This window comes from Durio zibethinus, chromosome 28 (assembly GCF_047325235.1).
Source record: "Durio zibethinus cultivar Kanyao isolate XHJ-2024 chromosome 28, ASM4732523v1, whole genome shotgun sequence".
In the NCBI taxonomy this organism is placed as follows: Eukaryota; Viridiplantae; Streptophyta; class Magnoliopsida; order Malvales; family Malvaceae; genus Durio; species Durio zibethinus.
In genome coordinates, this window is record NC_143189.1 from 1,205,357 (window position 1) to 1,218,920 (window position 13,564).

The window sequence follows — 13,564 nt, forward strand, 5'->3', positions numbered from 1 at the left end:
ACATAGCAGACTGTGAAGAACTTTATTCCAATCATTCCAAGGCGAAGATATCAGGCAAGGACCTGCCCCGACTCTGCCTATATTTCTGATGGTTTATATGGTTAAAGCACGAGTTATAAATCTCAGGATCCAAATTAATTCGGGATGCAAAGCAGTTCAGGCTTGTTCGCACATGTCCCCAAATAAGAAAATTCTGGTTCCCCACTTTTTTTTTTTTTTTGAGATACGGTTCACCACTTACTAGTTTGATATATATAGTCAACTGCAGGAACATGTTCAGATATTAACTGGTATATTTCCTGGTGTAAAGAAAGAGGAATTCTGAAAATTCTCTGAAATTTTCCTTTAAAAAAAAAAGAAAAAACCAGTGGTAATCACTCTATGCTTGGATTTTGGGGTGTGGGGAGTCAATTTATTTCATCCTTTTTACTAAAAATTACATCAAGCGAACAAAATATGGATCATTCTAATAGTATCAAGTGTGACTGCCAAAAACTATCGGTGCTTTTTGTTTCAAGATTCGAATGTGATTTTGTAGTAAATTGCATAGGCAGAAAATTGGTTCTGACAAATCCCTAAATGTTCCCTTCAAATGCAGTCTCGCAAAACAACAAATATCAACCAGCTTCTTCCCAAAACCTTTGCCCTAAGAACTCATCCGGTTACCCGCAGTAAGGGGTAGCAGAATTCTCTGAAATTACCATCGTCCTTCTCACATGTATGTATGCTGTTACATGTCAATCTGTGAGGAAAGCTAAAGCAGTAAATATGTTATCCTGCCAGGAAATGCATGGTTGTTGGGTCACTGCAAGTGCACTCTTTAAAACCAAATTCGATTAGCTTGTATAAGCAGGAATAATGTGCGAGGCAAGTTTGTCTAGTGCTTAACACGTGAGGAATGAATGATTAAGAACTGGGGAACTAACCAGCAGTCAAAGTAATTTCTTTCTTCATAATCATCAATTCGCATCATATTCTATATAACCGTCAAGATTTCTAACTCAAGTACTGATTAAGAACAGGGGAATATAGACTTGATCTCAACCATATCTACTAGCATTTTCCACAAGCGTATATTCGGATTTTTTTTTTTGTCAAAATATATTGCCAAAGTGAGGCCTCATTTATAGGATGAAATGATTAGGTACATAAATACACATGGGCATAACCTGATTGAAGGCTGCAATCTCATTTGGCCTATCCGTCATGCCAGGAATGCAATGGGATGAACAGAAATCCATGCTGCGCGATCCATCATTTACCCAATCTAGGATGTCTCACGTTTACACAACAAAAAAAGGCATACATCTTTATTTTTTAATGGCTTTCAAACCATTTGATCAAAACAAGGACAGAATATGGATATTCGTTCATCATGCGTCTTGCCCCGATGCTTCAGACCCAAATTCATAATTTTTCTTTAAAGGTTGAGACACTAGTCAGTTTTGGTTCAGTTAATCGTTTCAGATATCAGATTTTGAGTTTCTTTTGTTCCATTTTGGCATTGATGATCTTTGATTTCTTATTACCCTTATACCTATTGGAAACAGTGAATTTTGAAACTTTTGCAATCACTGGAAAGAGAACAAAACAATCTTGCTTTCTGAAGGATCAAAATCCCTCCCTTACTACATTTCATTACTACTTCAAGGCTCGGGCTTCCATATTATGGTCACGGTTGGCATGGCAACCTCTTATTGAAGATTTTATTTAATTTAGTTATAGAGCCCAGAGTCACAGAAAAACCTCTGCTGATGAGCTGAGTAGTCCTCCCATGCATTTTACATTGCTCATAATTGTTCCAGACTACTAGACCAATTTTCTGAGGAAAAAAATATCACATTGTTTTTCAATGGCATTTACAACAATAAAATAAATTAGTGCAAACCTCATGGAAAACTTCTAGTATAATCCCATGATACTCCTCAGAATTCATTGATATATAATAATTCAAGAGGCTGCGAAGGTCCTTGGGCTCTTGAATGCGGTTCGCCATAATCATCTCGACCATAGACTCTCTAAAATCTTCTCTTGGATCGTAAGAACATTTTTCCATGGCTACCATAACAACGAATTTTGTCCCTCCACTTCTGTGCCGCCTTCTTTCTATATGCCTCGTCTCCTGCCTTTCTCTGATCATCTGGTCTAGCCTCTCTTGAACCATGGCGTGTGCTAGGCTTGAAATGGATGCAAACCGATCAGAGTTGGAGCTTTCTGCTTCCTCCGAAGAAGAGACACTAAGCCTGCAATTGCAACACAAAGCTCTGCATCCTCTCTGTTGAAGCTTCAGCTTCTTGTGTTCTTTAGAAGGTTTCATCTTCAAGCATCGACATGAATCTTTGAAGGAAATTTTGTGCCAAAATATTCATTTATGCTCAATAGGCAAGTGGGTCACGTTAAGCATGATTGTGTTTTTAGTTTGAGTATTTGAGATGATCAATACGTAAAATATTAGGGGTGTTGCAAGGGTTAGATTGGAAGGAAATTGGGGAAGATTAGTATTGTTTATTGAGCTTTTGATCATGATGTGGACTAGTACATCTTTAATAGTACTACTCTTTATAGGTAGTGTTAGGTGGCCTGGTTTATCTAAGTTTTGTTAAAACGGAAAGAAAGGGTCCATGAAGCCTTTAAATTTGGTCCTTTATTTTGAGTTTAGGCTACTAGCTTAAGAATTAAAGACAAATGGGAAAAAAATGTTTTGGTTGGCTTCACTCACATGCCTTGTGCAGTTCAGTTTTAGTGAGTACTAACTGAAACTTCAAAAACTTTAGAAAGCCAATGGCTGCTGCAGCTGCTGCTGCTGCTGCCATGAAAGAAGAGTTAAACATAAACTTGAGCAGATATTAAAGGGAATCTCCATTAAACTAAGCAGCATCCACTGGTTTGTATAAAGTTAGCCTCATATTTGAATTAATAAGAAAAATTTCCAAGTCAAACTGTGAATGCATCCTTTGGAAGTCTTGCAGAAGGGCCAAAATCCAGCTATGGATACACTTAATAAATTAAAAGTTGAAGATGAAAGGAGGCACCAAGATGCAGTGACTAAATTACAGCAGAGGAACTACAGCAACCATATCAGTTAAAAACTATAATGATGCAACAGTCTGCTAGCAGAAAGTTTCTAATCAACTACCACAATCTAAAAATAAAACCTGATTAGCAATTGTGATGCACAATAAAAGAACTGCCCCATGAACGGGTCCAGGTATGTATCAAAGAAGTTTATTTTAAGAATTAATCATGTTCTTTGCTATTCCCTTGTTCTTAGCTACTTTTATTCCAACTCTTCTTTTAGGTTGCAAATGATTAGATGAAGTGAATTGAATTTCTTGTAATTTCGTTTTTCTTTATCTTGTTTTAGAGCCTAACACGCATTCTTGTTATTGCCTACCGGTTGCCTAATTGAATAATGGAGAAAATCCGACAAAGATTTGCATAGCTGGATGGAATCTCTTTTATGGATTATTCTTTATGTTTTAGACATAGAGGGAGATACGAAGATAAATAGAAGAAAAAATTTTATAAGAGGGGTAAGAATTGCTATTAAAAACTAGGAGTTTAGTAATGTGATAATCATTTGTGTGTATGATGATTTACTGACCTACTAGAAATTTATGAAGGAAAATGGAACATTGTTCTCATTGTCTTGATTAACTAATTATTTAATATGGTACTTAAAAGGATTCCAAGTTGTTTAAGCACGCACATTGGCACATGTTGCTATGATGATCATCTGTTAAAGAAAACTTTAAAAAATAATTAGCCCAAGTCCTCTGCCCAGGCGTAATCAAAAGACAGGGTGTTCCTGACATTCTTGGGTTCTTTTGAGAAATCAGAGAACAGGTAAAAGAGAAGAATTGATGACTTGGGATGTTCTTCAAAATTATGGCTTTTGCAGAGTTCAGCAGTGTAGAAGTGCACCTATTAAGGACAGAAAAGTGCAGCAGCACGTTTTGGTCTTCAAGTTCGAGGGCGTAGCCTATCTACAAGACAGTGAGTTCTTTAGACTTTCCAGATTTGAGCACTTGTGGACATTTCAGGTTCCAGTTTGTCATGAGAAGCATATTATTTAGGTGTCCTTTAGTTTTCTGAACTGTCAGCATCAGGCTATGGGTCTCAGGGGAGGCATTTGTGTATTTCCTTTTTATTCTGACGTATTTGATTGTAATTTGATTTGATGGGGCTAAACTAGTCGCAGTAATTGTGTTTGATTACTATCATTGTATGCTTATGCATGGCATTGCGATTCATCATCAGAAGAACAAAAAAAGCATTCTAGTGACGTTTTCTGTATTACAGTCGTCCTGGATGTTGCTTCGCAAAACAGATGTGATCCTAAAATATGATGAACAGCATGTGCAGTTAAACTGAATTACCATTTTCAGTTGACTCCATTATTTAGCATTCTTCAACACATTGATGCATTACTCTTCATGAACGACATCATTCACTCTAGAATTAAGACGAACCCCAGTTCCAATATGTTAATTATAGCATGCAACCACCATTAAGTTTCAAGACAGGAGAACTAGTAACACTGCTTAAAAGGCATAGCTCAATAGGAAAGGTTATCCAAACCATTTCTGTCTGTCTTACAGATATGTGGTCGTCCTTACAAGCACAACTTATCATTATCTTTTTGGGTTCACTTTGAGTGCGGAGCCCGGCCTTAGAAGTGGGTTTTGGACTGATTCTCCACAGTCCAATTCTCAGGCCCCAAGCTCAACCATCCTTAGATTAGATAAGGCCCAACATGGTGTTGGGCCCTGTCAAAACAATGGTCAAGAGAAGTCCATTTGGGGAACCCTGAAGTTGATGGTCCAATTGGTAAAACCAATATGTTACTCTTACGATACCAATGAATAGAATTCAACAATCAAATTACTACCTAACCCAATATGAAGGTTAGGTAAGGACAAAACCCACCATCCTCTCCTCTGTGCTCTAACTTTCCTCCTAACTGAAAGCTACTGTCTACTGGACAATGAAACTGCATTCTTCTTTGTCATTTCGTAAGTTAAATATAAATCCCCAAAATACTTTCGCAAGCGGAGTCTCCCAAGCGGCAAGCGCGGACTATAAATTACCTAAAAAGACCTTTTTACCCCTTTTAATTTGACTTAAAAAGGACTGTGCCAGCTAGCTCTGGACATATCTTTATCGATTCACGCCGTCATTGCAAGTTGGTATAACCACCAAACCAAACTCACGAGTAAAAGAGATGTCCCCTTCTGTGGTCACTAACGGCGATGTCGCCGCCTTTACAATGGCTCCGGTTGCGGGACGTGTTGCCTCTGTTTACAGTGAGGTCCAAACAAGTCGTATCGACCACGCTCTTCCTCTCCCTTCAGTTCTCAGAAATCCCTTCAAAATCGTGGCTGGTCCCCCCAGCTCCGCCGCCGGCAACCCTGGTTACTCCCTCTTCTTTATTCACTTCTCTTTTCATTTTTTTTTCATTTTCTATCCAATGTCTTATTTATCTAAACCTTCATGCAAGTAAAGCAGTAGTCTTTGGCTCAGTTCACTGAACTGCAATTTTTCTCTTTTTTATAATACAAAAGAAGTTGAGTCTTTCAATGTGAATGTTTGTTTGTTGGCAGATGAGATCGCAAAGCTGTTTCCAAATCTTTTCGGGCAACCATCGGCAATGTTGGTGCCGAATGAAGCTGACTCTATCCGATCTGATCAGAAGCTGAAGATTGGCGTTGTTTTGTCCGGAGGACAGGCTCCTGGAGGTCACAATGTGATTTCTGGAATTTTCGGTTAGTCTTTTTCTCAATTACATTGTTTCAATGGCAATGCATGTCGCTTTAGAATAATGCCATAATGGTATGAAATGCAACGCTGGAAGTAAAATGTTGTTTCTTATTATTTGTTTGGGATGGTAGATTACTTGCAGGATCGCGCTAAAGGTAGCATTTTGTATGGATTTAGGGGAGGTCCTGCTGGGATAATGAAGTGCAAATACGTAGAATTGACTGCGGATTATATTTACCCTTACAGAAATCAGGTATTGTTTTGTGAGTTTTTATTTGGCTAATTATTTAGGCTTTATAGCAAAATGTTAGGAAGCAAATTTGTAAGTAGCAAAAGAAACAAGTAATAATGAAACCTTAAGAATTAGCATGTTCCTGTTGTATGCGAACTCTGCATGATCAGATGTTAATAGTGTTTGTTAATAACTACTGTTGTTGGGGATTTGCTTATTTATTAGTTGTAAATGATATAGGTGTGAGTATATCATAAGTAGCTTCTGCTTAACATTGCTTCTTCTGGAGAAATGGAACAGTTTAAACAGTGTCGAAGAACTGCCACCTACATAAGGGTATAGGTTCATGTTATTGCCAATATTAGTCATTCAATGTTCTCTAATGTGAACATTAATTTTAGCTTTTCATTTATACATATACGTGAATGTGCTTACCCCTAAAACAGAGATCGCAACTGATTGCATTTCTTTATTTGTTTTAACCAGGGTGGCTTTGATATGATCTGTAGTGGGAGAGACAAGATCGAAACTCCTGAACAGGTAAGATTCTTTCCATAATTCGTGCAAGTTTTTGAGTTTTTATCAACTAATAGTGGCTAAGTAAAGTGGGTATTATTTTCAGTTTAAGCAAGCTGAAGAAACAGCAGTGAAGCTTGCTTTAGATGGGCTTGTTGTTATTGGTGGGGATGACTCAAACACAAATGCTTGCCTTCTTGCGGAAAACTTTAGGTGCTGTTAGTTGAATTTTTTTATTGTTGAGATATGTGGCGGCTGATTGAAAGTATAGCTGATCTCTTCACTTCGCTGGTGTAATTTTGTTTCTTCAATTTGTCAATCAGGGGTAAAAATGTGACAACTCGAGTGATTGGATGCCCAAAAACCATAGATGGTGATTTGAAATGCAAAGAAGTTCCAACAAGTTTTGGATTTGATACTGCTTGCAAGGTAAGGCTATACATGCGTTGACATTTTACATTTCTAATTTATGCTATATTTCTTTATTCGATCATTTATTCAAGTATCTCTTAGATCCCCTTTTGTTGTACATGCCACTGTGGTTAGATGCGCACTCATATTTGGTTACCTTTGTATAGATATATGCTGAAATGATTGGAAATGTCATGATTGATGCACGATCTACTGGAAAATATTACCATTGTAAGTGCTTGAAGCTTTCTAATTTCATGCAAAAGACTCATACTTGTGTGATTCACACAAAACTTACTACTTCTTAATCTATCTGTTCAAAATATGGTTGGGGATAGAAACAGCTTCTCTGTCCCTATCTCTCCTGTTATTATTTATGATGGTAACAGTGTTCAATTCATCTGTCTTGCAGTTGTACGGCTCATGGGGCGTGCAGCTTCACACATTACTTTGGAGTGTGCTTTGCAGACTCACCCTAACATTACTATTATTGGAGAAGAGGTATTTTATTCCACTATTCTTAGCTCTCCAACAACTGTTTCTTGTCACCCATTAAGTTTGAAGAAGGTTTACATTTATATTGTTTTAGGATGTTTTCTGTGTTTAATAGCAATTATGCTCTGTATCCATGGAGACTTGGTAGTATTGGTTTAGGTTTTTTACCAATTGTTTGAAGATAAAGTTGTTGGCCAAAATTTCTGCTGATACTTCATAAAAGCCCTCTGTACAAATTTGAAGTTGATCAGAGTATATGTTGTTGCAGGTTGCTGCCAAGAAGCTGACGCTGAAAAATGTTACAGACTACATTGTTGATGTCATTTGCAAACGTGCTGAACTTGATTACAACTATGGTGTTATTCTCATTCCCGAAGGTCTCATTGACTTCATTCCTGAGGTAATTTTGGTCATCAGCCAATTTATTTTATCAGATAGTATGTCCCTGTAATGGTTTAAGAATCAGGAAAAATATTGTTCTGCTATTTGCAAACATCCCCATAAGTGCGCTACTTCTTTACTGATGTGTATCTGCTATTATGTGCTTCTAGGTCCAGCATCTTATTGCTGAACTAAATGAAATTCTGGCACATGATATTGTTGATGAAAATGGGCTATGGAAAAAGAAACTTACTGATCAGTCTCTAAATCTTTTTGACTTCTTACCTCAAGCAATTCAAGAACAATTGATGCTTGAAAGAGATCCACATGGAAATGTTCAGGTAATTACTTTGTAATATACTCCTCTGCTGATCTTTGTTTGCTGAAGCAATTGTTGGCTTTCAAGGTTTATTTGTCTGTCCTTTTTACCATTAGGTTGCCAAAATCGAAACAGAAAAAATGCTCATTCAAATGGTTGAAACTGAATTGGAGAATAGGAAGCAGAAAGGTTCTTATAAAGGCCACTTTAAAGGACAATCGCACTTTTTCGGGTACTTATTGCTCTGTCCATAAAGAAATATTATTTTAAATGGGGCTAAACCATAATGCTGCCTAACCTGACCCATAGAGTGTATTGTTATGGGGATCAATAACTTGATTGATGTTGACTGCATCTTTCCTTACCTGATTCTAATTTGCAGATATGAAGGAAGATGTGGTTTGCCAACTAACTTTGATGCCTCCTACTGCTATGCATTGGGCTATGCTGCTGGAGTTCTCCTTCACAGTGGAAAAACCGGGTTGATATCATCGGTTTGTTTTCCTCCCTTTCTCTGCCTCGGTGCATCTTGCCCCCTACCAACCCTTGTACCTTTGTAGTTCTTCTGGCTTGATGTTTATATTCCATTGTGCTTTTAAACTTAATGAGCTAATCATTTTGTTTATACATTTTGCTGTGTCTACAGGTAGGAAATTTGGATGCCCCTGTTGAAGAATGGACTGTTGGAGGGACTGCTTTGACATCATTAATGGATGTAGAGAGAAGGCATGGTATAGTTTTTCTTCACTTGATCACATCAAACATTTGTTTCTTGTAGAACTTTGGTTTCTTATTTCCTTTGTCACTCTATGCGAGTGAAGAACACTCTTAGAATGCACTTGACCTCCTCATATCTTGGGGTTAAATTTTCTATACTATTTACTTAATGGCACGGCATAGCGGTTTTTAATGAGTTGAATGTAATTCAGAAACGAAAATGTCGCTGTGTTACAGTGGTCAGCCATTGCAAGCCTTTCTCTACTGTAAATTAAACATGAAAACATTTTTCAGAAACCATCTTGACGACCATATATTCACTTTGTCCATTTGCCACCTTTATTCTCAGTAATTCCAGCACTTCATTAACATTAGAAATGTTTCGCAGGTAAATTCAAGCCTGTAATCAAGAAGGCAATGGTGGAACTGGAAGGTAAGATTTTTTGTCACATTTTTCGTTTTGTAGATGTTGTGTTTTATATGGTATTCTAGATCATGATGCTATTGTCGTCCTTCTTGGACCAACTTGAAACTAAGCCACAAGTTATTCATCCTGACGATTATTCAGGTGCACCATTCAAGAAATTTGCTTCCATGCGGGAGGAGTGGGCCCTAAAGAACTGCTATATTAGTCCTGGTTGGTTATGAACTCTTTATATGTTATCATTTTCTTCTCAGTTCCCTCCAATGCAGTTTTTAAAATGTGGTTATAATTTTTTATCTTTTTAACTCTATCCTCTATGGATATATTGGTTGCAGGTCCTATTCAATTTGTTGGGCCATCTTCCAATGCAGTTAACCACACTCTGCTTCTCGAATTTGGTGCTCAAGCTTAGAGTTATTGAATAAAAAATTGCTGCTTTAAGGATGAAATTAGTGATGTGTTGGATTTTGAAGCTCTAAGAACCAATAATCTGTCGCACCTTCATTTTTCCTTCTGTTTTTATTGATTGATACATGGCAATTGATAATTGGCAATCAGTGTTTAAGACTTTGGACGTTTTAATTTAATGTCATTACGTCACAAAGGTACATGGGCCGCAATTAGCCCAAAGAAGGGAAATAATACTAAGGACTTGACATCATATAAAAAGACAGAAGAAGATAATATGAGAACCTAACTAAGCTAATGGACCCGTTAGAAGGGTGTCCGTGACAATGAGCAACATATGCTCATCATTATTTTTTGGAATCTGGGATATTTTCCTTAGAATTCCATGCTTTCTTCTTGACGTATCTGATTCTGTTCTTTGTTTGCTTCCCTGCTCAAACCCAACAAACCTGCTGCCATTGTCTTTTTGCACAAGAGACATCGTATTAGTGGGACATTAGCCATCGAGTGCCTCATTTGCCAAACTACTAGGCTATGCATTAACTTAAACTTCAAGGGATTTTACTCCATATAAAGTAATCCATTAATATCCATGGATTCATGAACCTAGGATCCTCTTTCCACAGCTTTGGAATCTCCTTCCACTCATACTATTCTTCCATCCACCCCAGGCTGGCGATGCCACATCGTGCTTTTCATTAACCAATGAAATGTGGCAAACTGTCTCCTTAATCCTTACCCTGCCCACTACGCACTGAAGAGGATTCTTTATTGCATTTATGACCCCATCACGTGGAATGTGGAAACCAGTGGTAAAGAGTAGTCAAACTCGAATATTTATGATCCTTGTTACTTTTATCCAGCTTTGCAAAACGATGATCCAAACCATGCTAAAAGACAACAATGCAAATGCAAAATATCCTTGGCACATGCATGTATCCTCTAATTAAAAGACCGACTCACATATATGCCAATAGTGGCCAAAAACAAAAACATATATACCAACAGCCAAGGTACAATCAAAAATGGTTTTTCTTCCTTTGCCAAATAGAAAAAATTGAAGATATCACCCCAACCTAATACCACTCAAATTAAACGATTTAGAATGATGAGATTAAACATTCTGTTGTGTTGCTCTTACCATAAATGAAAAGCAAGAGAGAGAGAGAGAGAGAGAGAGAGAGAGAGAGAGAGAGAGAGAGAGAGATTAAGCATCTAATCTAGGGTCCTAAATAGTCTTTATCAAGATCTTTGCTTTCAGAATAGAAAAGTCAAATGGTAGAGTAGCCATTTCTATATAATAGCGGAGATTTGATCAATTCACATGGTGCATAATATTCCTTTTGCATGCACAAGAGAAAAAAAAAACGCAATTTTGGTTAAGCATATTAAATCATTCCAAAAGAAGCATTAAAAATTAGTAGTGATAGTTGATAAGCATCAAATCATAACAACCCAAAACAGAAGTTGAGCTAGAGACGATGATAAACCAAGCAAACGCCTTGGAAGTAATAGAAACTTTTAAATATACCCTTTTTTTTCTAGAGCTTTAAAGTAGGATTATTTCAAATTTTTCTTTACTACATCTTACAAGAAAAGAGCGTAGCCCAATGTCTAGTGCTATGAGCCCAATATGGTACAAAAATATCGTCCCTTGGTCCCATATGAATGCCATTACTATGGGACTTCTCGAGGGTACCTTGACAAACAGATAACTACTACGTTTTAGAAAACAAAAATATTAATTTTATTATTAATAAATGGTAAGTACAATACCGATGACCACAGCTGAAAATGATAGCAACGATTCAAAATAAATTGTGACATATAATAGAAAATTATTTACTGATTCAAATTCAAGCAATGGCGCAAGAGTTTCACTTCTGGCCAAAATATAAAAGAATAAAACAGTTGGTGTCAGTCACTAATAATTATTACGTTCGTGATTTGATGGTGGTTTGTTTTTTACAATATTTTCCATATTCCATATTCCATATTTTGGCTTTTACTCTTCTCCGGAGGAATCAACAGGACTACCATTTATACGTTTATCCCAATAACCAATCCTAGAAAACGACTCATAGTTTTGTTTCATTCCTCCGTGACATAATATTTTTGAAGCATAAAAAAAAAGCAGCAGTGCTTGCAGATTGGACCATCTTCTTCCCTGTCTCTATCATACCTCAGTATATTCCATAAATCGCATAAAGCCAAACAAAATTAGTTACAGGCTATCACCTTGGACTTGGGGATTTCCTCATGTGTAGGTACCTTGTGTAATCCTAGCTTGTTTAGTTAGTCTACTTGTTCAAACATTTAAGAATGTTACTATTACTACTACGACTACCTTGGAGTAGTAATAAGTTGGGTTGAAGGCTCATTTCCTGAGGGAATTAGTGAAAATGTGATTTGCCTTGTTCTGAAAGTTAATCATCGATCCGGAGATTATCCTCAGTATTGGCCTATTAGTCTCTGTAACGCCACTAACAAGGTGATAACAAATACTTCGATGCAAAGGATTCATCCAGTAGAGGACATTGCCAGGGGGACCCCTTGCCCTTTATCTCTTCATTATTTGCATGGAAGGCTGTGCGTGCTGACCGTCTTGCCAATTAAAGTTAGGAGCCACGTTTGATTCTGATTTTGTTGCTTATCATCTTCCTTTGGATTGTACGCTGATGAAATGGGGTTTACTTGTAATTGCAGGTGTTCTTGCCTGCTTATTGGTAACCGAAAAATGACACTTTGTCATTAACTAAAGGATCAATGAGGACTTTGCTTCTCCATCATCGAATTAGGATGAATTTGTAAATTTTCAAACAAAAAGAAATTTTATATTATCCATAATCGTTTTGTCATTTGTCATTTGACATAAAACCTAGGAATGAAAAAAGAAAAAGAATTTTTCAAAATTTGTTTGAGAGGTATCAGAATTTTTCAATATGATCAAGAATCATCTAAATGAATGACATAAACACACATAAAAGCAGCACATGTCACATTCTGACATGTCCCTGTTAAAGCTCAGTGGATCATCTGATGCTAACAATGGATATAATAAATGAGCAAACCGGTCGATTTGATGCACTTTCATTTGTATGGCACAGCCCACAGGGAATTACCATTGTACCTTTTGGGTAGGGAAGGGTGCGGCAACCCCATGAAACATGGAAACCATTCCTGTGCAAACTGCAAATGCCATGGAAACTACCCACTGAAAAAAGGCTCTGGTGAACATGACGTACAACACTGATAAATAAATGCCTTTTATCAGTGAACTGAAAAACCTTTTAAATGCATTCCCAACCTTATGCCTTGTAATTCGCATGTCCTTGAAAATCGTGCCCCATCTATGCAAGTTGATAGTTAAATTCAATTTGACATTTTTTTATATATCAAACTGTAGTAAAAAAAACGTGAATGAATTTTAAATTTTTAAATTTTTTTTATAAAAATGTTTCTTTCTAAGAATAAGGAGAGAAGTTGAGAAAACAGAAGTAAGGGAAGTGCATGGGGTGAGTTAGCAGGAGTCAAGTGCCGCTATGACATTGGCTGCCACAAGGCGGTTGCCATCAAAAGAAAAATGGGGCCTTTCGGGTTCGAGATATCGGACCCAATTCAACAAATAATGGGTTCTTTTATTTTTTGTTTTCTTGCACATGACTCATCAATTGGTCACAAACAAAAGCCATTAACAAAAGGGAAAATCCTTCTGAAAAAAATCTCACCCACAAAACCATTACACGACTATCCTACAACCCAGTTACCCATCAACCTTTTCCCCCGTGGGGTCCAGTTTAAGTTGTCATTTTCTGAGCCCACAATTATGATTTTGCATGGTTTCAACTGTGCGATCTCTCTCTCTTTTAATACCATTTGACTTATGCCTCATCACATGGCC

General features: G+C 37.1%; 1 protein-coding gene and 1 pseudogene across 3 annotated transcripts; one reads left to right on the plus strand and one right to left on the minus strand.

Annotated features, from left to right (window-relative positions):
• Positions 1-28: 28 nt before the first annotated feature.
• Positions 29-3,316, minus strand: LOC111280268 (putative transcription repressor OFP9 pseudogene; annotated as a pseudogene).
• Positions 3,317-4,979: 1,663 nt separating this feature from the next.
• LOC111280512 (pyrophosphate--fructose 6-phosphate 1-phosphotransferase subunit beta) lies at positions 4,980-9,857 on the plus strand. Of its 3 annotated transcripts, none has more exons than XR_016335117.1 (16): positions 4,980-5,414; positions 5,604-5,765; positions 5,892-6,013; positions 6,479-6,532; positions 6,615-6,721; positions 6,832-6,937; positions 7,087-7,150; positions 7,332-7,420; positions 7,683-7,814; positions 7,966-8,136; positions 8,231-8,346; positions 8,497-8,636; positions 8,761-8,845; positions 9,220-9,264; positions 9,400-9,468; positions 9,591-9,857. XR_016335117.1 is itself a non-coding variant. In XM_022867984.2 (16 exons), the coding sequence occupies exons 1-16, from the start codon at positions 5,225-5,227 to the stop codon at positions 9,665-9,667; spliced, it is 1,755 nt and encodes a 584-aa protein (XP_022723719.2). In that variant the 5' UTR covers positions 4,980-5,224; the 3' UTR covers positions 9,668-9,857. The 3 variants fall into 3 exon arrangements, 2 of the variants coding, with proteins under 2 accessions (XP_022723719.2, XP_022723720.2); XM_022867984.2 differs by having other exon boundaries at positions 8,497-8,662; XM_022867985.2 differs by having other exon boundaries at positions 8,497-8,608.
• The last annotated feature ends 3,707 nt before the right edge of the window (positions 9,858-13,564 follow it).

Bases quoted from the DNA above. Each gene is read 5' to 3' on its own strand.
- LOC111280512 (XM_022867984.2), top strand. From the start codon at position 5,225: ATGTCCCCTTCTGTGGTCACTAACGGCGATGTCGCCGCCTTTACAATG. The intron at 6,938-7,086 runs GTAAGGCTATAC...ACCTTTGTATAG, and splicing joins GATTTGATACTGCTTGCAAG to ATATATGCTGAAATGATTGG. The intron at 7,151-7,331 runs GTAAGTGCTTGA...TCTGTCTTGCAG, and splicing joins TACTGGAAAATATTACCATT to TTGTACGGCTCATGGGGCGT.